Here is a 24,495-nt window from a genome sequence, read left to right as displayed (position 1 = left end):
CCCTCCCAGTCACACGGACAGACCCGTCACCCTGACGAAGGCTGCAACCCACTAATTTCAAGTTAAGTGCACAAAATGATGCACTTAATGAATTTTCTATTTGTTGCAGCCAGAGGCAGAGTAGGAACGGTAGGAACAAAGAGATGAAAAACTGTGGGTGTGCGTGCTCCAGACACACGTCAATCTGGCCCTCGGCTTTATAGATAAAGGCAAACAAGGGCTACGTCTGCAAGTCAGACAACTGGAAGCCATATACACTTACATGTATATGTAATATACTACCTCTATTAGGCACATATATATATATGTGGCGAGTGAGTCCTAAGTGATGTGTATTTGTACACACACACACACACACACACACACACACACATTTGGAAGAAACAAAAGTCCTTTCTCATCAGCTCTCCCTGAACCTTGTCATCACTAAATTAAATCCTGGCTAGTTTCTTTTTTCTTTTTAACATGTATTAATTTTTGAAAGACAGAGCTCAAGCGGGGGAGGGGCAAGAAAGATAGACAGAATCCAAAGCAGGCTCCAGGCTCTGAGGTGTCGGCACAGAGCCCGACGTGGGGCTCAAACCCACAAACTATGAGATCATGACCTGAGCCAAAGTCTGACGCTCGACCATCTGAGCCACCCAGGTGCCCTAAATCCTGGCTAGTTTCTAAGTTCTACTGTGACTTGGTGATTTTTTTGGTTACAGTGGTTTACATAAGCCTTCAAAGTTGTGACTCTTAATTTGTAGTAACTGTATTTGCTTTATGCACAGAAATGTAACCAGCATTTGGTACCCTATCCCTCATTATAAGGAAGTAACAGAGCAGGCCTGGGGCTGTCCTTTGAGCTTGCAAGGTTTGCCCTCAGCTGGGGTTTGAGACCTCAGATAATGGAGGTTCCCCCCTCACCTGGGAAGGAACAGCTCAGTGTGCCTAAGTTTGTGGAAACAATGTCGCTTACACTGAACTTGCTACCCTTCTGGAAACCTAGAACTTGGTATGTGCTTTTGCACATATTCTCTCTCCAGAACACCAAGAGTCTGTAATGAACTTCTCTAGAATTTTTTACACTTGATCTTCACCAGAAGGCCAATAAGAGATCTAGAATTTTTAAAAATGTGTTTATTTACTTATTTTGAGAGAGTGAGCAAGTCAGGTGGGACAGAGAGAGAGAGGGAGAGAATCCCAAGCAGTCTCTGTGCTGTCAGGGCAGAGCCCAATTTGAACTTGAACTCAGGAACCGTGAAATCACGACCTCAACCGAAATCAAGGGTCAGACACCTAACCAACTGAGCCACCCAGGCGCCCCCTAGTAGACTTTTACAATCATGGTCTTAACTCCTTAATGGAGCTTAAATTAAGGCTGTCCTGTGTGATTTCCCAGAGACAGGGCACTTGAAGCTGGTCTCTGACGTCCTCTGGCCTTCTCTGTACTTGGTGCCTCTCTCCTTGGCTGACTTTGCTGTGATAAGCCACAGCCTGCTCCCGAATATGACAAAATGGGGAGTCCTGTGAGTCTTGATAGCAAAACACTAAAACAGGGTGGTCCTCACGACTCCTGATAAAATCATTCACTGTGATTTCTAAAACCTTACCCGTCTGGCCACACAGGCTGTGCAGATTCTCTTCAAGGGCAACATGCCATATACTGTGTCACCTGCATAAACAGCTTTGTGTAAACACTCTGTGAGGGGCCCAAATTAGAAGATACAGACATACTGAGGGTCTGTAAGGGGGAGAAAAAAGTGAAATGAATGAAATGGCTGCAAAGCGTCTGACTTGGGCAAAAAGGCAGAAGACAGTGGCCTTGACTGAGATCCGGGACACCTCAAACACACAACCCCAAACCCAAAAGCCTGCCTTAGCTGTTCGCTACCTCCCCGCCACCTCACACCCCTTGTCTATACTTTCTGCACAGTTCCAGCAGATTATATAGCCCTAAAAAGTGAGCTTGGTTTATCTCATGTATTGTCAAATGAGAAAGTAATCTGCAGACCAATGAAAATGGTCTGCTCTATTTCTCAGGGTGCACAAACTGGCCCTATGGGAGGCAGTGAGGTGCTTGGAGCATGGGTTTGGCAGCCAGCTCACCGGGCCTCCACTCCCCAATCCCGCACTTCCTAATCAACTGTGAAAGGAGTTCAACCTGGAAACGAGGATTTGGGGGAACTCTGTAGATCACTGGGGGTAAAATGCCTCGGGGGCAGGGAGAAGAACTCACTCAGGGACCACCTCACAAGTGAGTAAGCAATGGCGACACACGGATCCTGAGAAGCACAACTGTTTAATAGATGGAAGAAGATGCAGAGCCTCTGAAGGAGAAGGGCAGGAAGTCACAGAAACCAGGAAAGTACCTTAGAGTCAAAGAGGTGGGCAGCAGCAGCAGGCCCAGTAACAGACTGTGTGTTCAAGGGTGGGGGGAGGGAAGCGTGGAGGGCAAGAGGGAACTCTGTGAGACTTGCTTAAGTCGGGACAGTGGTGGAGGCCACCGTTTAAGTGCTCAGTGGATTGAAGGGGGGCGTGAGGGGGTAAGGCCAGACAGTGGACAGAACAGTTACACAGGGCGTGTCTGGGAGAGAGGAGAGAAGCACGACGCTCTCCAGGCATGCGGGGCAGCAAGTGTCGGGGGGCGAGACTGGAGACCTGACCACAGGTGAGAGGACAGAAGGGGATCAAGAGGGAGAAGTTAAAGACCAAGTGGTGAGGGTTTAAATACAAACAGGTCCTAGACAAGCTGGGGACGGGGGGGGGGGGGGGGGGGGGGGGGGGGGGGGGGGGGGGGGGGGGGGGGGGGGGGGGGGGGGGGGGGGGGGGGGGGGGTGTCTGTCCAACCACGAAGAGGAAGAGTGATCCCTGGGGAGGGGGGACCCCTTCTCCTCTGGGGCACTAACAAGACACACAGAGCTGGGGATTTTACACACCAATTTTCCCTTGAGACTGTAACCCTGAGTAAGTGCAGATCTTCAGTTTTAAGAAATATTTGTGGATAACAGGAGTTCCATTTCTCTGCATACCTTAAGATTTCTATTCCAGTATCAAGACAGACCACCAGAGAACCAGGACCCTGGACAACATAGTTTTGCCTGTTTTATTTCTCAGAGTCCTTCTTTGGTATTATGAACTAGGCAAGGAATTAGAAAATGTAAAAAAGAAACCAGTGGAAATTAAATTGGAAAAAAAGAAAAAACTAAACAAACACCACAAAAGCAAAAACAATCATTAAGTTTAACAGGAGATGGGATGAGAGACAAAAGAATCAGTGAGCTCATGGGGCGCCTGGGTAGCTTAGTCGGTTAAGCATCCGACTTTCGCTTAGGTCATGATCTCGCGGTTCATGGGTTCGAGCCCCACGTCGGGCTCTGTGCTGCCAGCTCAGAGCCTGGAGCGTATTTCGGAGTCTGTGTCTCCCTCTCCCTCTGACCCTCCCCTACTCACGCTGTCTCTCTCTCTCTCTCTCCTAGAAATAAAAAAAAAAAAAAAAAAAAAAAAAGAATCAGTGAGCTCAAGGAAAGGTCAATGGAAAGGGATAAATCTGAGTAATAGAAAAGAAGACTAGATCAACAAAAAAAATTTGAGAACTCATTTAATTCAAGTCCCTGAAAAACAGGAGAAAGAGTAGGGCTGAAAAATTATTAGAGGACATAATTGCTGAAAATCCCCCAGATTTGGCAAAGGACATATGCCCTCAGATTTAAAAAGTTAAATACCAAAGAGGAAAACTCCAAAAACTCTGTGCCAGGACACATCGTAATCAAACTTACAAATACTAAGGATAAAAACATTCTGAAGGCCCTTCACAGAAAGGATGCACTACAGATAGGGAACGGGCTGAATGGCAATAAGTAGGTTTCTCATCTGAAACCATGGAGGACACAAAGAGGTAACTTACTTTTCTTGTACTAAAAGAACGGTAAACCCCAAGTCTTTTATCCCATGAGAACATCCTTCAAGAATGAAGGGGACACAGGGGAGCCTGGGTGGCTCAGTTGGTTAAGCGTCCGACTTTAGCTCAGGTCATACTCATGGTTCGTGGGTTTGAGCCCCGCGTCAGGCTCTGTGCTGACAGCTCAGAGCCTGGAGCCTGCTTCAGATTCTGTGTCTCCCTCTCTCTCTGACCCTCCCCTGCTCACGCTGTCTCTCTCTCAGAAATAAAACATTAAAAGAAAATTAAAAAAAAAAAAAAGAATGAAGGGGACACAAACATTTTTAGATGAAGGAAATCAAAATCATTTGTCAATAGCAGACCTACCCCAGAAGAAAGACCACAGGAAATTTACCAAACAGAAGGGAAATGTTAACATAAGGTCTGGGACTTCAAGGGAGGAAGAATAATGGAAACAGAATGAGTAAAAGTAGAAATAAAGAGACCATGCTTTTCATGAGTTTTGCTAAAAAATGTTTGACAGCTGACGCACAAATCACAACATCGAACATGGTGCTTGGGGTACAAAGGGAAATACTTAAAATAATTAGATTTAAAATGGAAAATGCAAAGGAACCTAATGGAATTAAGGCTTCTGTACATCAAAGTGCTTAAAATACTGATAAATTATGTATATACAATGCCTACAGTACAAAAGTTAAGACAACACTCAAAACATCACAGGTATATCAGATGGAATTCTAAAAATTGTTGGAGTAACCCAAAGGAATGCAAAACAACAAAATAGAAAAGGAAAATAACAAAAACAGCCAGTAAACAAGAGACACAATGTAAAGGGGACAGAAGCAAAAAACAAAAAAATGGTACTTTTAAGCCCTAAGACACCAATAATTATTTCAATTTAAATGATGTGACTCTACCAATTAAAAGAATGTAGAAGGGATAAAAAAGCATGACCCAACTATATGCTGTTATAAGAAACTTCTTTCAAATGTAGTGACACAGATAAGGTTGAAAATAAAATTATGGAAAAATATACACCATGCAAACATTAATCAAAACATGCAATAGGGCGGAACGCCTGGATGGCTCAGTTGGTTAAGTGTCTGACTCTGGCTCAGTTCATGATCTCATGGTTCATGAGTTCGAGCTCTGTGTTGGAAGCCCAGAGCCTGCTTGGGATCCTCTGTCTCCCTCTCTGCCCCTCCTCTGCTCTTTCTTAAAAAAGAAACATTAAAAAACCCCGCGAAGTAGGGACTATATTATCACTCAAGTATGCTTCAAAGGCAAGGAAATGAACAGGGACAAAAAGGGTTATTAAATAAGGAAAGGGTCAATACACCAAGACAATATATCAATAGTAAATGTGAATGCACCCTACAACAGAGCTTAAAATATCTGAAGCAGAAAATATTAGAATTTAAAGACAGACAGTTATGATTCAGGACTCCATGATCCTCTCTGTGGAACTGACAAATACTGAACAGAAGGTCAGTAAGGATACAGAAAATTTGACTACTACTACCAACCAAGAGGATTGTGCAGACATTTATAGAAACTCCACCCATTGACAGCAGAACCAATTCTCTACAAGCAGCCTTTTAAAACATTCAAGAAGACTGGGTCATAAACACTTCAACAAATTTAAAGAGGCCAAATGTGAAACAAACTAGATAACAAAAGATAAAGAAAATACTCTAAACACTAGAAAACTAAACAACAATCCATGAACCCAGTAAAGTCTCTAAAGAGCTGAATAAACTGTAATTAAAATGAGTTGGGGAGGGGGGGCGCCTGGGTGGCTTAGTCAGTTAAGCATCCAACTCTTGATTTCAGCTCAGGTCATACTATCATGGTTGTTGAGTTCAAGTCTTGCATCGGGCTCTGCACTTAGGGCAGAGTTGGAATTCTCTCTCTCCGCCCCTCCCTTGGGCACGCATGTGTGCATTCTTGCTCTCTCTCACACAAAATAAATAAATAAACTTAAGAAAACAACACTTGTGGGACGAAGCTGTCACAATGCTGTAAGGGAACTTTATAGTACTAAATGCTTAAATCAGAAAAGAAATGAAGAGCAAAATATGACCAAAGCAAGTAAAAGAAAATACATAATAAAGATCAAAACCGAAATTAGTGAAATTATATAAACATTAGTAAGAAACAAATGAAATAAAGTGCTCGTTCTTCAAAATGATCAATAAAATTGATAAATGCCTAAGAAGATGGACACGATAAAGAGACAGCAGACCTATTTCCAAAATCAGGAATCAAATGGGACAGAAGTATAGATCCTGCTGCCATTAAAATGGTGATAAGGAAAAATTTCAGACAAGTCTGCAAATTAGAAAATTTAGATAAAATGGAACAATTCCTTGAAAATGACAAACTTAAAACTATCTAATGTATCCAATATAAAAATTATTCTGAATTCAGAAAATTAGAGGAAAATTTCCTCCACAAAATATAATCAAATGGAATGTTTGATATATGATACATAAAACTATTTTACTCCACAACCAAGTAGGATTTATTCCAAGGATGCAAGAATGGTTCAATATTTAAAACTAATCAATGTAATACATTATATCAATAAGCTATAGAAGAAAAATCAGATGATCACATCAATTGATGGAGGCAAAGCATTTGGCAAAATCCAACACTCAATTCATAACTAAAAATAAAATCTCAGCAAATTATGAATAGATGGAAATTTTCTAAACTTGCTAAGAGAGCTCCAAAAAGAACTTTAACATCGTATTTGATGAAAAATTGAACATTCCCACCTCATATGAGAAATCGGTCAAGGGCATCCTTTCTGACTACTCCTATCTGATTATCACATTGGAAGAACACGTAATGAAATAAGAAAATAAAGTCACAGACATACAGACGGGAAGGAAGAAATAAAACTCTGTATGCAGCTGACGTATCTCTGCAGAAAATTCTAAGGATTCTATTTAGAGAAATGGTTAGAAATAATGTTGAGTTCAGCAAGGTTGCCGGATGCCAAAATATCATCCCTCAAACCAATGATCATTCTGCACACTACCAAAGAGCATATGATAAACCAAAGTGTAAAAATCAATGACATTTACAATCACTCAAAAAAAAAAATCTAGTTACAAATATTAACAAAAATAAAGAGCCTGTATTGAAAATTATAAAACGGTAATGAAATAAAGAATTAAATAACTGAAGTGTCATAGCACGTACAATGTTCATGATGCTGCTTTTCAACAATCAGATCTATAGACTTAAACCAATCCCTATAAAAATGGAAACATGACTTTTTGCATCCTAAGATTTATATGAAAAGTCAAAGGAACTAAGAAAGCTAAATCAATGTAAGTAATAGAGAGGAATCACTCTTACCCAATCTTGAGGTTTACTGTACAGCTACGGAAACTAAGTAGATAGATAGGATCAAGAAAAGTTTGGGGTTTAAAAACAAAGAACAGTTTGTTTTCTAAAACTGTTAAGTCTCAGTCCTAACTGCTGCAATAAAATGTGCCCATTCTTATGTGTGTATTTACCACTTTTAATACCTGTCCTCAAAGGTCTAACTCTCCTGCCACCGGACAGTAATGAACGTATATACAAGACACACAAAGGGTCAAGGCCCGTAGCCTCTGAAATACCACCCCCTGCTCCAAGTAAACTGAGGAATGAATCCACGACAAAGTGCTTGACAAAGCTTGACAGAAAAGTCTCACAAATTTTTCACTTCATTTGCCCTTCTAAATCGCCACCTTCTTTTTATAAAAATTCCTGAGATAACGCTGCAGCGCACACTAAGAGGAAAAACGTAGCTGAAGGTTTTACTTCGTGCACAATCAACACTCGTTCTCTCCCTCACGGATGAACTCGCAGGCGCACAGTAAGCCTCTGGGCCGGGTCAACCCCTAACTGCGTCTCCACACGACTCCTGACAGGCTGAAAGGGAAGGTTTTCTCACAGCGAAGATACCTGCGGGGTTTCTCTTTGGTAGGTTCGATCAGATGCCACGGTAGAGGTTTTCTCTGGCAAAAGGTTTTGCTCAGTGGTTACATTCAAGAAGTCTTTCCCCAGAAGGAGTTCTCGCAGGGTGACGGAGGACTGCCCGCTCGCGAAGGGTCTCCCCACTTCTGCGGCGCCGACGCTGACGGGGTGTCTCCCAGCATGAATCCTCTGATGCTGAGTGAGGGAGGAGCTGCGACTGAAGGCCTTTCCGCACTCGCCGCACTTATAGGGCTTCTCCCCGGTGTGGATGATGGCGTGCCTGATGAGGTTCGTGCTCCAGCAGAACGATTTGCCGCACTCCATGCACTCATAGGGCTTCTCTCCGCTGTGAATCCGCTGGTGCCTCGTGAGCCCCGAGCGGCGGTTGAAGGCCTTCCCGCACTCAGAGCACTCAAAGGGCTTCTCCCCGGTGTGGATGCTGAAGTGTCGGATGAGGTCCTTCCTAGTGCTGAAGGCTTTCCCACATTCTTTGCACTCAAAAGGCTTTTCTCCGGTGTGGGCCCTTTTGTGCAAGATGAAAGTGGAGCAGTGGGTGAAGGCCCTTCCACACTCGGTGCACACAAAGGGCTTCTCCCCGGTGTGGATCCTCTGGTGCCGCTTGAGGTAGGACCTGTGGTTGAAGGCCTTCCCGCACTCCAGGCACTCGAAGGGCTTCTCCCCCGTGTGGATGACGTAGTGGTGGATGAGGGCCGCGCTCTCGCAGAAGGCCTTCCCGCACTCGCTGCACTCGTAGGGCTTCTCCCCCGTGTGAGTCTGCTGGTGCCACATGAGGTAGGACCTGTGTTTGAAGACCTTGCCACACTCGAAGCACTCATAGGGGTTCTCGCCGGTGTGGATGATGTGATGTCGAAGGAAACCCGGCCGGTGTCGAAAGACCTGCCCGCACTCTTTGCACACAAAGGGTTTCTCTCCAGCGTGTCTCCTCTTATGCAGGACAAAATTGGAGCGGTGGGTGAAGGCCTTTCCACACTCGCTGCACTTATAAGGCTTCTCCCCACTGTGAATCCGCTGGTGCTGGGTAAGGTAGGACTTGCGGTTGAAGGCCTTCCCGCACTCCATGCACTCGTAGGGCCTCTCCCCGGTGTGGATCATGTGGTGCTGCAGGAGGTGTGTGCTCTTGATAAAGGTTTTCCCGCACTCGGTGCATTCATAGGGCTTCACGCCAGAGTGAATCTTTTCATGTCCAGCAAGAAGGTGCTTCTTATTAAAAGTTTTCCCGCATTCATTGCACTTAAAGGCATTTTCCTCTTCTTGAATCATGGGATCTTTCTCTGATCCACATGAGTCACGGTCACGGTCAGCACTGCCCGGAGGGATCAGGTCCCGTGCAATCCGTGAACACGCACCATCAGCTGTCCCTAAGCCATCATATCCAAGACTCATTTTCTCAGGGAGCTTCTCCTTCTGGGGTTCAAACCCTGGTCTCAAGTGTCCTTCCTGCATTTCTGACGGTCCGTCCCGATCCTTAGTTTGGCCCCACTGGTAGTTCCCTGGGTCACCCCGTCTTAGTTCCTGGAATGAGGCCCCCTCAGGCAGGGCTGGCTCACCAGCTGTAGGTTCTGTGGTCTTGGGTTTGTCCTGGTCACCTGAAAGAAGCCCAATACAGAAAAAGGCCTGTGAATACGACAACATGGGAAAAACAAAACTAGCATTTCAGTGAAAGAAACGAAGATGAAAGCAGTGCCTGTCTCTGCTATGTTTTACTACCTCTGAATCTCAGGATTTTTTCTGCTGGACTTTGGACTGTTGACATCTTGAAAGGAGGGAACCCAGAGGGAGAAGCCAGGTGCGGGGACAGGAGGTCTGGAGAGGAAATACCACCACGATCCCATCCTGGATGCGGGCGCACAGACTAATTATGACGCTGCATGCTGCACGGTTCCTCTACGTGTGGACATCCCACGTGGGTGCCTAGGATTGTGCCCCTTTTAGGACAGCAGATAACTCATTACAGGCCCTCACTTTATACTAACGAGATGACTCAAGACAAGATCCAGCCACATTAGAAAAACCAACCACGTAATTAGAAAGTTAGGACTTTGAGCCACGAGATATCAGCTGGACCTCCAGAAAGGGAAAAAGAGCTAGAGACTGAGTCCAACGGACAATGACTCAATCAACTGTGCTCACATAAAGAAGGCTCAATAAAAATCAGAATAGTGACACTCTGGCCAATCTCCCAGGTTGGCCATATCCGTGAGTATTATTGTCACACACGGATGCCAGGAAGGAACAAGTCACTGAAGACATTGAAGTTCTGTGTTTGGAACGCCTCTGGCCCTGCTTCTAGGCTGTATCCTTAATCTGTAACAAATACCGAGGGCAGAGTAATAACAGATTTTAGAAGTTTTTTGAGTCTTTCTAGCAATTTGTCGAACCTAAGGGTAGTTGTGGGAAATCTCTGAACTAGTGGTTTCAGATGACCTGGGAAAACTTGGCATTCTCGGGAGCTCTGTGTTCTTAGCCTTGAATCTGGCTACTGTGTTCAGAGATCACCAGCGTTTACCAATCGGAGGTGCCCTTGATGGGAGCTCCACCGGCAGCACAGAGTCGCCCAGAAAGGAAGCACCGAGGGCACAGCAGCCTCAGGAGACAGAACGTACAAGGGGGCCGAGAGCTCGAGGATGGTGTCGATGAGAATCCAGGGACAGGAGGAGACAAGGGAACAGGACTCCCAAGGTTCTGACGGGGGACAGTGAGGACTCCCAGGACAGGGCATGTACTGGGTTTCCCTGAGGACCAGTGTGGGGAAGAGACCAGCAAAATACACGTGGATCTAGAGGAGAAAATGATACAACTTCACTTGAAGACATGAAGGAAGAGCTGGAGCGATAAAGAATTCAACGTGGGGGTCAGGGGAGTCGGAGGAAGGTGGGTTGAGAGGGACAAACTTCCAGTTACAAGGTTAAGTGCTAGGAACGTGACGTACCACACCAGGACCCTAGCTACCGCCGCTGTCGTGACACAGAGCAGGTGAGAGAGTAAATCCTAACAGTTCTCATCACAAGAAAAAACCTTGTTTCCTTTTTAATTTTCTCCTTCCTTAGGCCAACATCAGTACCTGTTTCCACTACCTGAAAGAAATTCACAGACTTTCCCTTTTAGGAAAAACCGTGAAAAAGCAAAAATCTTTGCTTGTGTTGGGCGTCTGTGTTGCAGCGAGCTGTCACAGAGGCGGCGGCCCCAGGGCGGGCCCACCGAGCGCCGTCACCAAAACAGTCCCCAAGGTTGAGCCGCCACAGCTCGGAGCTGTGTCTGCGAGCATCTGTGCTTTCCTCTCAACTTATTTTGGGCATCCGTCAGCAAGATGTGTCCTAAGGTATCAGAAAACGCTGAGAGAGATTATTTTTAGAGTATGGAAATAGTAAAAAAATCTTCCATATAAATAAATGGTAATTTCTCCTAATGAAAAGTTTCACAGGAGCACTCTACTTTCCCATGGTGGGGAAACCCATATGGCGACGCAGGTCCATTATTACTCAACAAAACTGGGGGGAATAAAAATAATAAAAAACTGACAATTCTACCCAAATGAGTAAAAACAGTTTCAATAAATTCCCTATAAAATGCCAACTGGGTTGTCAAGGAACTTCACAGTCTGATGGCAGGACTTGTATGAAGGGTCAAAGAGGCAAGAATAAAGAGGACACCTACCGTCTCAGATGACAGTGCTGTCACAAGTCTCAGATGACAGTGCTGTCACAAAATTATGGACGCTTGCACACTATGGTACCGGCACAGAGAGAAGACAACGAGCAGCGGAAAAAGATTAAGAGTTCGGGAAACACACATGCAGGGAGCTTAGTGGACGGCAGATGGGGCAGAGCAGCTCGGGGGTAGGAGGAGAGAAACAGCAAACGGAGCCAGGAAGACTCGTGTCACACTGGAAATGCAAAATTGTACTGCTATCTCACAAGAGACTCCAGTTCTACCTCGGATCGAAAGATTAAATGTCAAATGTTTCTCTCTCAATATATAAATATTAAAAATTTTTTTAAATAAAAAAAGAACAGTGGCAATTATCCAGTAAAAACTTGGAAGGCTGCACAGCCCGTAATCCATCAACCTCACTCCAAGAAACATTAAAGAGGCATAACCACTTGCACAACACCGCTGGGCAGTGCCGTGTGTGCATGAGAAGCGAACACGTGACCGCATGGAGAGAGGATGGGTGCCACCTGAGCCGGGAACTTTACTGACCACCTTCGACCATAAGGAACTGGAGCATATGTACCATATATATACACATACGTATTTTATGTTTATTTTTGAGAGAAGAAAGCAAGTGAGCATGAATGTGAGCAGGGCAGGGCCAGAGAGAGAGGGAGACACAGAATCTGAAGCAGGCTCCAGGCTCCGAGCTGTCAGCACAGAGCCTGATGCAGGGCTGGAACTCACAAACTGTGAGATCATGACCTGAGCCAAAGACAGATGTTTAACTGACTGAGCCACCCAGGCGCCCCTTGAGGATATTTTACGTTGAGTAGAGAAAGGCTGAAGTTACATTATGCAACAAACAGAAAACGGAGGAGGAAGAAATTTCCCTGAAAAGGTGCTCTACACTCCAGTTCAGGAAGTGGCCCCGGGTCAAGGGCAAGACCTCATCCGCTACACGGACGCGGAAGCTGCAGACACAGGAGAGCCCATGAGAGTGTGGAAGGGTCGAGGCTTAAGCTGCGGGGGGGGAAGGGGGGAGGGGCGCGGAGGTGCACTTCACTTTCCACGTGAGGACCTGCAGACACGCCGCAGTCACACGCTGGGGACACGTCCGAGGCTGGGGAAGTGCTGACCGTCAGGAGCAGAGTCTGAGCCCCTGGGGAAGCTCAGACGGACCCCGGCGCCGGGACTAGGGTCACCCCGCACACAGAGAGAGCGGTGGGGAGGCCGGCAGCCCCCAGAGGGGAGATGATCAGAGCGAGCACGGAGCGTGGGGGCGGGTCTGACGGAGGGGGTGCACGTGACCGAGAGGAGGCGCGGGGGCCCTAAGCTGCACAGGACCTGGGGACGGCGGGCGGGACGGAGGCACTGAGGGCGGGGGACGCGTGAGCGGCTCTCTGCGGCTGTGTCCCGTCTCCAACCTGGTGGGGCCGCAGGACCGGTCACCGAAACTTGGCAGGTGGAAGGAGGGAGTGACATCACGGGTCCCTCTCTGGGCGCGCGGACTCTAGGTCAAAGGGTTCCCCGGCTTCCAAACCACCAGAGGCCAGAACGAGACGCTTCCCGGGGGTCCAGGGCCCGCGGTCCCCTCCCGGCCTGGAGCCTGCAGGGTCTCCCACCTGCCCGCATCCTGGCTCCTACCTGGATAGGTGCTCCGGGACGGGTCTCTCTTCGCCGTCCACAGCTGCTGCCCGCGCTCCAGCTGGCAGATCAGCTCCGGTCGAGGAACAGGACACCCTGTTCACGGAGAAAGAAAGACGATGCTGGGGTTTCAGTGAAGAGAAATAAACCCCTCAATCTAGTCTGGGACTTCAAGATGTGGATTATGACCTCAGAATGAAGCTGTTCCCATCCACGTGAACACTGACCTGTCACCTGGAAACAGGCACAAACACCACTGCTAGGATCCAAAGACTTGAGACAGCAGTCCCGGCTGTGTAGACAGCACCTGCTCCCTTTGACTTCCAGCTCACAGAATCCCAGGAAGAGGATCCCCTTCTTCCAGAAAGTGTTTTCTCATTAACCCAAGGAAGTGTGTCTCACACATGTGTGCATCCATGCCCCCTGGCATGTCTGCTTCACATCCAATGAAAGCAAACCTCTGCAGGCGAAGCCTGGGTACCTGGAGACTTAAAAACCTTCCCAGCAGGTTCTGGCATCAAAGGAAGGTCGAAAAACCACAACCTCTACCAACCCGCAAGTGGCAATCCTCCATCACCGACTGTTAAGGCACACAACCCGGCAGCAGCCAGGACGGCTGAGGGGGGGGGCCCGCCGCTGCGGTCCGGCGGCATCCTGGGGCTTTTATGAGGGAACCTGCCTGAAAGACCCAGAGCAGAGAGGAGGTGCAGAAGCCACCCACCAGGCCGGGAGCCGGGACCACCTCTGAACTTATAGATGAGAGAATCAACTTCCTTCAGGGTGAAGACTGAGCTGCTCTGTCGTCTCAGACACGGGGGGAACACACGGGACTGCAGAGAAGTCACGGGCAGAGGCACCGGGACCCACAGAATGCTGCGCTGGCAGATACGGAAGCACAGCCCGAGAGTATCAGTTGTCACTACGCAAACCTCACTCACGTCTGCCGCAGGCCCAGCGCGGGGCCCAGTTGCTGCGCCGTCGAAAAGGGAGTAAGACTTCCCTTCAGCTCTCAGGAGTCCCGCTCCCTGCGACCCCAGGGCCTTTTCATGTGTTGGCCCTTCTACCTGGCAGGCTGTTCTCTTCCCACCTTGTGCCTCTAGCTAACTCAGCTAACTCTAACTCTTCTGGTCTCTGCTCCCATGTCACTTCCTGGCAGGACTCTGAAGCGTGGCTTCATTGATCTACCTCGTTATTGTGGAATTTCTAATCCTAACAGTAAATGAAAAACCAGTATTTATGGGGTGTAACCATATCCCAGTAACTACGGCAAGCAATTCAAATACATTATGTTTAAGGTGGAAATAAATTTATGAGATAATTTAAATAACTGACATATTTAAAATATTGACTCTCTCCATTCAAAACAAAGTATGTGTCTTTACTGATCTGAGACTTTTTTTAGGTCCTGTAGTTTACAGGCGTGATAATCTAGGTCTGCAAGGGCTGATTCCCTAGTTGCCGATTTATCTACAAAGACCAATCTCCTCCGTCTTTCCGTGGTCAAATCTCTGGGCAGGTGCCCCCAGGGGCAACTAGGGTAAGTGACTGTTGTGCACGGCCAAGGCCCCCTGTCCCCCCCCGGCCTCCCGGCGCAGGTGTGCCCAGTGAGCCAGCAGCACAAAGTCAGTGCTGGGCTGCTCAGCTGGGTTACCTGAGGGACTGATGGTACGGGCTCTCCCTTTTCTGGGCACATCTGGGGCAGAGTCCCAGCACTGGTCCCCCGTGTGATAGAAGGGATCTACTGGCCACACAGTGCGGGGCAACCTCCTCAGATGATGTGGCACAAGAGGCCTCAATTGCTTTAAGGGCAAATCCTGCCATGGCTGCTGGCCCTACTGTTGTAGTCTGTCCCCCAACCCAGTAGGGATGAGGCAGCGCATCCTCGGAGACCCGTGGTTCAATGTGTAAGGGAGAAAAAGAAGCGTATGGAGTATCTTGTTCCTGCTAGGGCACCTCGGGGTGCATCTTCCCTCATTGCAGATTACACAGCCCCCAGTCAATGCGTCCGGGCACCCCGACTATGGCTGCCCAGCAGCAGGCCAGACTTTCCTCCTTAAAATCCCCAGACGTAAGCCCTGGCCCCTCTGCAGCTGTCTGGGCGCCCTAGAGGAGGCCACCACTCAACAGGGGCCACTTGGGACTGCCGGGAGCTGATCAGGTAAACACCCAAGAATAGGACAATGATCAGGGACAGAGCAGTGACGACAACAATTATGCTGCCCAGGGCCATCCCAGGGAGGCTGCTGCCCAGAGGCCCCAGGCCCTCCCCGCTCCTCCTCACACCAGCAGGAGACAAATTCAATGTGGGGCTCCAGGCAGCTAAAAGCCCAGAGAATAAAGCAGGGGGCGGGCGCTTTAAAACTCATATACCAAGCAAATACCAGCTTTAGAAAACGAAACAATCATTCTAAACTACTGATTGACTTAAAAACAGTAACAAACACGAACCCCTAGATACACAGGGAGAAAATAAAAAATAAGTAAATGCACAGTATATAACTAAAACATGGTCTATGGTTTGACGTGATTAGAAATGCAAAACTTATATGCTAAAAGTTAAGGTAACAAATTATATATAATAATTCTATATAACAAAATTTATATTCCAAAAAAACTTATATCACCAAAACAAAGCTGGGCACTAAATGCCTTCTCTGACTATACAATGTAGGTTCTGAATTAACTTCCGGATTTCTAAAATGCACCAATTGACAAAACTTCATAAGTTGAACCAATACTGGGGCTCAAATCCTAGTTATACCTGGAGATTCCACTAAATGTAAATACTGCGCTGCCCAAACTTAAGAAGCAGCTAATACAGAGGGAAAACAGGTATCTCACCGCACCTGCACACTTGCCTACACCTCCCCTCGTCACAGCACTCACCGTCCTAAATGTTGCCATTATGGCTCGGATGCTCTGATGCATCACAGAATTACAATATATTTTTGGCACTTACAAACTGGATTGGTAAGATGGGGCCCACAGACCGCAGGTAAAATAGTTAAAAGAGCCCAATGGAAGCCGAAAAGGGGCCTTTTATCCCATAAAAGCTGATCAATAAAGGAATGACTGCCCTACTGCTGCTCCACCGGACAGCCCGGTTGTGTCTGTTCTCAAACCTGGAACAGATGAAGGGCACCTCATGGGGAGTAACTGCAACCTTGACACCATCCACCAGGGTCTCTACTAAGAATGGAATGTGTCCTCATTATGCTCAAATTCCCAATGTGATCGAGTATGGAGATAGGATCTTTAAGGAGGGAATTAGGTTAAATGAGGCCGTGGGATGTGGCCCAATCAGGTAGCAGTGGTGTCCTTAAAAGGACACCTTTCCTCTGAAAGGCCACATGAGGACACAGCACGAGGTGGTGGCCAGGAAGAGATCGTCATCAGACACCTATCTGACAGCACTTCAGTCTGGAACCTCCAGCCTCCAGAATGATGTGGAAATAAAGCTGCTGGTGAAGCCACAGTCTGGCAGCCAGAGCTGTTTCACACGGTCCACACATCTAACACGCAACAGAAATCAAGAACGTCATTCCATCAACACCCTGCTGATTATTTTGGGCTTACAGGTCTGGCCAACCCTGTGCTGCTCGGTGCCTGTTCGAACTGCTTCAACGCCAGCCTGCCTGCCCCCACCTTCCCCCGCAGGGAAAGCCTCCTCTCCCAGGCAGCTGACGAGGGTGGCTCAACAGTTCTGCCCCCGCTCACATCTCTGCAGACGAGATGTGAAGTGTGTCCACCTTTCTGCAGGAGCACAAGTGTGACGGTACATCGAGGACGACCTTGTCCGAGGAAGTTCACGTGACACACTCGCTACGGATACATAAACCCAACATCTTTTAATCCCTTTGTGGGATTGGTTATTTTATATTATAATTTCTTTATTTTAAGAGAGAGAGAGAGAGAGAGAGAGAGAGCGCACGCGCGAGTGAGAGCGAGTGAGAGCAAGCGCGCACACCCATGCCAGCACAAGTGAGTGGGGGATGGGCAGAGAGAGGGAGAGAAAAATCCCAAGCAGGTTCGGAGCTGTCTGCTCGGAGCCCAACATGGGGCTCAAACCCACACAAACCGTGAGATCACGGCCTGAGCTGAATCAAGATCTGACACTCAACCAACTGGGACCCCCAGGAGTCCCTGGGGGATTAGTTTTAGATACTAACACTACTTAGTATTACTTGGGATCTCGTTACTATATTCCTCATTTCCACATTTTATTTAATCTCGCTGGTGCTGACAGTGACAGGTCAGCCCACCTTAAGTGAGGCTTTCTCCCACACAGACTCCAAAATCTGTTCAAAATACTGTTAACAGACACCGTAGCGGGTGCCCTCAGAGCCTCCTTTACTACAGAGGCTGTGACAACATCTTCCTTCTCAAGCATTCGGGAGTTTCTGGATGACCAACGATGGCCCCGAGGGCTTCTGATGAGACAAACTGTCCCCAGTTCCAGTGCTACACTGTTAAAAACACAACTGACCACACACTAGGCCCCCCTGACAACAGCCGTCTCACACACAGGAGCCTGTAACCTCCACGCCCGGCTGCCCACTGTGCCCCGGGTCACACAAACCACGACACGAGCTCGGTGCCGCCATGACGACCCCGAGATGGGCTGGCATCACCAACGATGACCCCCCCGGGACAGGCTGGCACCACCACCGATGACCCCCCGGGACAGGCTGGCACCACCACCGATGACACCGAGACGGGCTGGCACCACCGACAACGACCCTCTGAGACAGGCAGGCACTTGTTCTGGGCCACATGGAATTCTCCACTCGGAGGAGCTGGCAGCCTCTCCTGTCCGCAGTCCCCCGTCACGTGCTCTGCTGCTGGAGGACGTCACCCATTCCCCAGGTCCCCGGAAAGCCCCTGGGAGTAAAGGAGCGAATAATTACAGGAGCTCAGGGACTACAAGAGACACTACTTTCCGTCACATCCGATGGGGTTCAGTGGAATGCTGCGGCTTTCTAACCCTTAGCCAGAATGTTCTAAATAAAAATGGGACTTAAGAAACATTACTTGGCCAAACTTCAGGGGGTTATCTTCGCACCAGATGCCCTGGCCACAAATGATCCCATCTCCACATTCATCATAAACTGCTGCGCCACTGCCCAAAACTGGAGCCCTTCGGGGGAAAGAACTCAAAGAACCTGCTGTCTCACAGACACCACCAAAATAAGTCAAAACCACAAGGGACCACCAGGCATTCCTCGTTCCCCTCAGAGCTGCAGGCGATACTGGTAATGGACACACACCTCATTTCCCCAATTAAACAAAGCTGGGCTCTGGGAAGAGACACTCCAGAGCTTTCTGGCCCAAACTCGCCCCAAATAGCTAGTTTAAGTGGAAGACATAAGAATCACTCTGAATAACTCCTTTTCAAATCCCAGTGTGACAAATAGCCCCGGATGGGTCTCTAGCTCGCCTTACAAAAGGCCTCTTGGCCTACTAACACCCCACACCATCGTTTCAACCAAACACGGCAAGCGCGGGGGCCCCATCAACTGGAGGGGGCCTTCACCTGCAAAGGACACCCCAGTCCCACACGCAGACATCATCATCCCAGACCAACACCTCAACGATGACCCCCCTGCACTAACACCTTCACCCCAGCACGTGTCCAGACTGCCTCTCCAAAGACCAAAATTAGACACAGGAGCTATCCTGTTAGGAGTTCTATTATGTTCCTGAGATGACTTTTAGAACACTCCTAAGGAGAGGCCAGGGGAACTAACCACAGGATTATAGCACTAGAACGTTCGGTTCCAACCCCAACTTCTGTGAAGCGAGAGGCTGGAGACAGAGTTCAATCACGAACAGCCAGTGATTTCATCCATGATGCCGATGTAATGAAGCTTTCATAAAAAGCCCTAACGTGGTTCAGGGAGTTTCCAGGTTGGTAAACACAGCGAGCTGCAGGAAGGGTGGCAAGCCTAGTCCTCCGCTCTCTTCCACGTGGCCATTCCTGACTTTAATCCTTTATAATAACTGGGTAATATTAAGCTGGTTGCCTAAGTTCTATGAGCCACCCTAGCAAATTATCAAACCTGCGGAGGGGATCATACCTGATGTATAGCCAGCTGATCCAGACAGATGACGACCTGGACTTGTGACCGGATGTGTGGGAGGCGAAGGGGCTGCCCTACGAGACTGAGCCCTTAACGTGTGGGATCTCTGTGACCTTAGCGTGTGTCAGAACTGCGTGGTGTCGGAAACAGGATTTTGCTATCAGAAGTGTGGCTGAGTAGAGGAAAAAGATTCTTTTCGGCACATACAGGGGCGTGTATGTACAAACATGCACAGCTGTGTACATATGTATGTAAATGCACACAGAGGTCTGCAAAACGCATGACAGCATTAACCTCTTTACGTCATCTATCACTAAGTCACTTCTACAAATGCAAATCTTGCAGGTGCAAATTGATACAGGGGGTGGGGTGGATGTTGTGACTATTTACAAGAGTGGAGCATGATTAAGCCCAAACAGTCCCACACAGTCAGTGCTCAGGGTATCTATGATTATTAACTACTTTTGAACATCACCCATTCTGAATTTTTCTTATTTTCTTCGAAGAAGGAATCCTGCATCACTCTGGTACAGAAACCTGGAGACTTCCTTTAGTGGCAGGTCACCACAAACTCAGCAGTGCAGTCAAAATGATGGTAAGTCCCAGTGAGTCATGCTGCCTGCTCAGGGCTGTGAGCTCAAAGCTCCTTCTGTTTTAAAGAGAAAAGTACCAACAACTGGAGGGGTGTGGAGTGAAGGTGTATTAAGCTTCACCATAAGGGCACATGGGGGCTCAGTCAGTCAAGCATTCGACTCTTGGTTTCAACTCAGGTCATGATCTTGTGGTTCACGGGGCTGAGCCCCCTTTGGGCTCCGCGCCGACAGTGCAGGAGCCGGCTTGGGATTCTCTTTCCCTCTCTCTCTGCCCCTCCCCCGCCTCGCTTGCTCACGCACACACACGCTCTCTCTCTCTCTCCCCCCACAAATAAGTAACTGCTAAATAAATTAATGAATTACTTTTAAAAAGGTTCAGCAGTAAGTCCAGACTTGCCATCAAAAACAATCAGAAGGCAGGAAAGAGAATAATGCAACGCTGATGTCAGGGTGTCTGTCAATTCCAGCTGATGTCCCTACACTCTCTGATACAAGGGGTCTCAGCCTGACAAAATTACTTGGGTTACATGGGCACGATTATCGAAGTCAGATGCTTCTCTGTAGGGAAGACAGGGAGGAAACTGTCCTGTGCATCACAAGGACATCTGGCAGCTCTCCAGGTCTCCACCCACTAGGTGCCTCTCCCAGCCCCATCCCAGTGGTGACAACCAAAATGTCTACAAACACAGCCCGGCGTCCCCCGGGGGGAGCACACCATCCCCGGTTGAGACCGCTGGCCTAGAAGGCCATAACCGGGATGATGAGAGAAAGTGACAGGGATGGGGCAGGGGCCTCATGAGATCTGGTGCCAGGACACAGCTGGCGAGGAGGCGGGGGCCGTGCCCAGAAGGAAGACCTTACGAGGCTGAAATGCCCACGAACACTCACCGGGCAGACACAACAGCAAGTCGAGGCCCGAGGCAGGTGCGCGCCTGGGGAAACCTCTAGACGCCGTGCACAGCCTGAGCCCTGGATCCACAGCCCTCCTCTCCCTCGGATCGAACGGCCTCCTGCTGACTCACCTCAAGCAGAGAAACATCTAAGCTGGCGTTTCTCAGCCAGGGCACCCTGGATTCTACAGGCGGGATCATTCCTCTTGAGGGGCCTGTCCTGTCCATCGAAGGGTGTCTCCAGCATCTCCGGACTCTAACCGCCAGATGCCAGTTCCTCCCACACCCAAGGCGGGACAGCCCAGAGCGCCCGCAGACGTTGCCAATGGCTCCTGGGGGCAAAACTGGCAACCCCCGAGAAGGACTACTCGAGCTGCCTCTCCCGGCCCGCCAGACGCCCCCGGCCCTGCAAACAAGTGACAGCCACGAGGGCACGCGAACAGGGAAGCCCCTTCACCGGGATCACGTTGTTTAGAGCCCTACCTGTCTACCTGTCGGCGCTGAAGGCGAAGGCCTCCCGGGGGGCCTGACTCCCTCCCCTCCTGGAGAGCTTCCCATCACTCCCCGCCCTGCTGAGGACACCTGAGCCAGCCAGGCTCCTCCCCCCCCACCCCGCCCGTCAGCTCCCCCTCTGGAATGTGAAATAAGAACCTCAGACGGAGGCCAGTCTGTCCCGGACACTGGGGTGAGAGGGCCACAGAAGCTCGGGCTCAGGTGGCCGGCCATGCCTGCCTCAAGGACACCTCACACGGCCCCGCAGCAGAGAAAGGAAGAGAAACCATACAAACATGCAAAGATGCAGAGGTGAGGACTCTGGGGGCCACGCCTGCAGCCAGAAGGTCCTCTCACAACGAGGCGGCAGGTCTCCCCCACGGGAGAGTCGGGAGGACTTACCCAGAGACACCAGAAGTCCACAGTTTTCCAGCATCACCTCCTGGTACAGGATCCTCTGGGCCGGGTCCAGCTGCCCCCACTCCTCCTGGGTAAAAGTCACGGCCACATCGTCGAAGGTCACTGATACCTGGATGTCAAACAGAGGTAGGAGCGTTGGCCTTGGGGAGCTGGATGGGATCAGAGCTCATCCCTACCTCCCTGATAAAGGCACAGAGTGATCAAGGCTCGGATCGCCAAGAACCTTCTGAGCGCCAAGCTCTGTGCTGGGCTCAAGGGGGAGTGGGCAATGCTGTGGAGGTAACAGAGCTGTGTAAGGAAGAAGCCTCCTCCATGGAAGCCACCGGAAGGTCACACAAGACGATGGAAGTGATGGGTGGACTGGGAGATGCAGACACCATGGGCTCTGGGACATCAGAGCGATGAGTGAATAATGACAGTAACAGTACTGGTGACAACAGCAGTACCTGGGCCTCACTGGTCCTGCTAGCTGCCTGCCCCATGCTGAGGGGCACATCCTGGTTAAAGCGACTACAAGTCCCCAGTCCGTAAGTCAGTGTCCTGTGGCTGGAATCCAAACTCTGGAAACCCGACACTTGCCAGCCGTGTTACCTTGAAGACATCACTTCATTTCTCTGAGCCTCTGCTTCTGGATCAATAAATAACAGTTCCCACTTCACTGATGACAGTTGTGAGACTTACACGGAAATGACTCAGCTCAGCGTGCTTCAGGATTCTCGCGATTTCTCCCACAGCCCCCGAGGTGAACGGTTCATCACCTCCAACCACAGCCCGTGAAAGGCTAAGGCAGTTTCCTCAATTCACCCAAAGTCTTGCACCTTACACACCAGAGGCAACCTTTTAACCGCCGGTTACTCCAATACCGGGAGGAAGAGAAGTGGGAACTCCCCCATAATCAGTGATTACAAAGTAATGACATTGTGAAGCATCTACCCCAACTTTTGTCGTTAAATACATTTCCATCACCCCTGAAACTATTTTTGCAACATGGACTGAGGAGCAGAGCCCTCAGCACTGACCTCACAGGAAAGGCACCTGGAGAGGTGGGGCACCTCCTTGGGTAACCGGTAGGACCCCGTGCCCCTTCCCCCGGCCCTGGGGCTCCCGGACTCCCCGACTCCCGGGGAGATTCCACTCTGAACCATTAGCCTCTTTTTCCTTTCTGAGCTCTGACAGCACTTGCTCCCCTCCGAGGCCAGGAAACTTCGGGACCAGGGAGCACACATGGCTACGGAGAACAGGCTCGGCCACGGGAAGAATAGCCTGTGACCGACCGCAATGCCAGCGCTGGCGCAGGAGGGGCGGAACCTCCCGCGAAGACCAGAGGGTCCCGCCCCCCGCCCCGCCCCCGCAGCTGGGACCGCGGCAGCCTCACTGGCCCTCCCGGGCCTCCCTGCACTTCTCTCTGCCTGGAGAGCGGTCCCCCTCCGCCCGACGCCGAGGGTCGCCTGTTACAAGAGGGCAGGTGGGGCAGCGTGGACCGTCCCAGGTCCTGGCCGGGGCGGGGTATACCCTCAGACTGACGGGAGTTGCAGACGGAAGCATCTTTCGTTCTCGCCACATTTACTGAGCAAGTCAGAGACCAAACACTTCCAGGAACTGGGGGTCAACTGACCCGCAAGTCAGCCCCTGCCCCCGCAACACGCGACGTCGGGGCTCCCGGCCCCCCGGGGTCCGTCTCCGCCCTCGCACGGACGCAGCAACCCCGACGCCAACGTCCACTGACCTGCGTCAGGCCGGTCGGCGGCGCCGCCATCGTGGGCCCCGCGGGTCGAGTAAGGCGGGGAGAGGCGAGCGCCCGGGAGGCCGCCGCGTAAAAGGCACCACGACTCGGGGCGCCGCCCTCGACGACTCCGGGGTTCGAGGGCGGCCGGGAGGCCGCGGCCCGGCGAGCGGCCAGGGGCACACCCGCTACAGGGAGTCGCAGCCCCTGCGAAGCGCCTCCTTCTCCGCTCGCTCCCCACGAAAGGCCTAAGGAGCGGCGCCGGCACAGCCCGCCGCGGGTCAAGGCCGTCCCAGGGCGAACCGCTGAGGCAAATGGCGGCGGTAGTGAAAAACCCGGAAGTCCCGCCCACGTACGTGAGCCGCAGGAAGCGCCCCTGTTCTTGGCCGTCATTGGTCTCAGATGCCTTCTGGGTAGTGTGGTTTCCCTCCTCTGAATCCAACCGGGCAGGGTGTACTTACAGAAGTTTTCCTCCGAGGGGAAGGAGCACAAGCAAACGAGCAACAGATCTGACGTCTTAAGTGAACACAACTCGGAGGACAGGGGACAGCGGTGAGAGCCTCCATTCTGTGCCTGGGAAGTCGAGGCTCCGGAGACAGGGACATCTGTCAGGGTGGAGGTGTATGCGAAGGCGAGGAGTTGACCTTCTGCCCCAGCTGGCCTGGTGGCTTCCCCTTTTCGGCACCACTTTCCCCGGTCTTCTTCTAGGGTAACAGACCAAAAAGTAGCTTAAAAATCCTCCCAAGGAGGGGCCACCTTATCAGCTCAGTTGGTTAAGCATCTGACTTGATGTGGTGGTGAGATCACCACCTCACACTCTGTGCTGACAGCGCAGAGCCTGCTTAGGATTTTCACTCGCTCTCTGCCCCATTCCCCACTCTGCTCAAGTTTCTCTCTCTCTCTCTCAAAAAGGAAAAAAAAAAACTTAAAAAAACCCACAAAACCTCCCAAGGAGGACACTGGAAGTCCCCTTTCACAGGCTGCACAGTCTCCAGGGCCTTATTTAGTCCAGTGCCTTTTTCATAAGATGAATGAAACTCTAAATCATGTAGTTGGCCCAAATTACCAAAAAATGGATTTGCCATTCTGTGAGGTGGGGAGGCAAGGATTCAGGAGG

The 24,495-nt window shown here is 49.9% G+C and overlaps 1 protein-coding gene across 4 annotated transcripts in view; it reads right to left on the bottom strand.

The window, feature by feature from the left end:
• The window catches only part of LOC120221570 (zinc finger protein 264-like), a 28,682-nt gene extending 4,531 nt beyond the window's left edge, over window positions 1-24,151 (bottom strand). For 3 of the 4 annotated variants that reach the window (XM_039219037.1, XM_039219038.1, XM_039219039.1), the window contains exons 1-4: window positions 23,382-24,151; window positions 21,638-21,764; window positions 13,181-13,276; window positions 7,850-9,468 (exon numbers count right to left, since the gene is read on the bottom strand). In XM_039219037.1, coding sequence (XP_039074968.1) covers window positions 7,850-9,468; window positions 13,181-13,276; window positions 21,638-21,764; window positions 23,382-23,771 — 2,232 coding nt within the window. In that variant the 5' untranslated portion in view covers window positions 23,772-24,151. The remainder of the gene's footprint in view (window positions 1-7,849; window positions 9,469-13,180; window positions 13,277-21,637; window positions 21,765-23,381) is intronic. The other variant, XM_039219040.1, reaches the window with a different exon arrangement.
• Between the last annotated feature and the right edge of the window lie 344 nt (window positions 24,152-24,495).

This window comes from Hyaena hyaena, unplaced genomic scaffold, assembly GCF_003009895.1.
Source record: "Hyaena hyaena isolate Hyena2069 unplaced genomic scaffold, ASM300989v1 scaffold_787, whole genome shotgun sequence".
Classification (NCBI taxonomy): Eukaryota; Metazoa; Chordata; class Mammalia; order Carnivora; family Hyaenidae; genus Hyaena; species Hyaena hyaena.
This window is presented reverse-complemented; position numbering and strand designations above follow the sequence as displayed.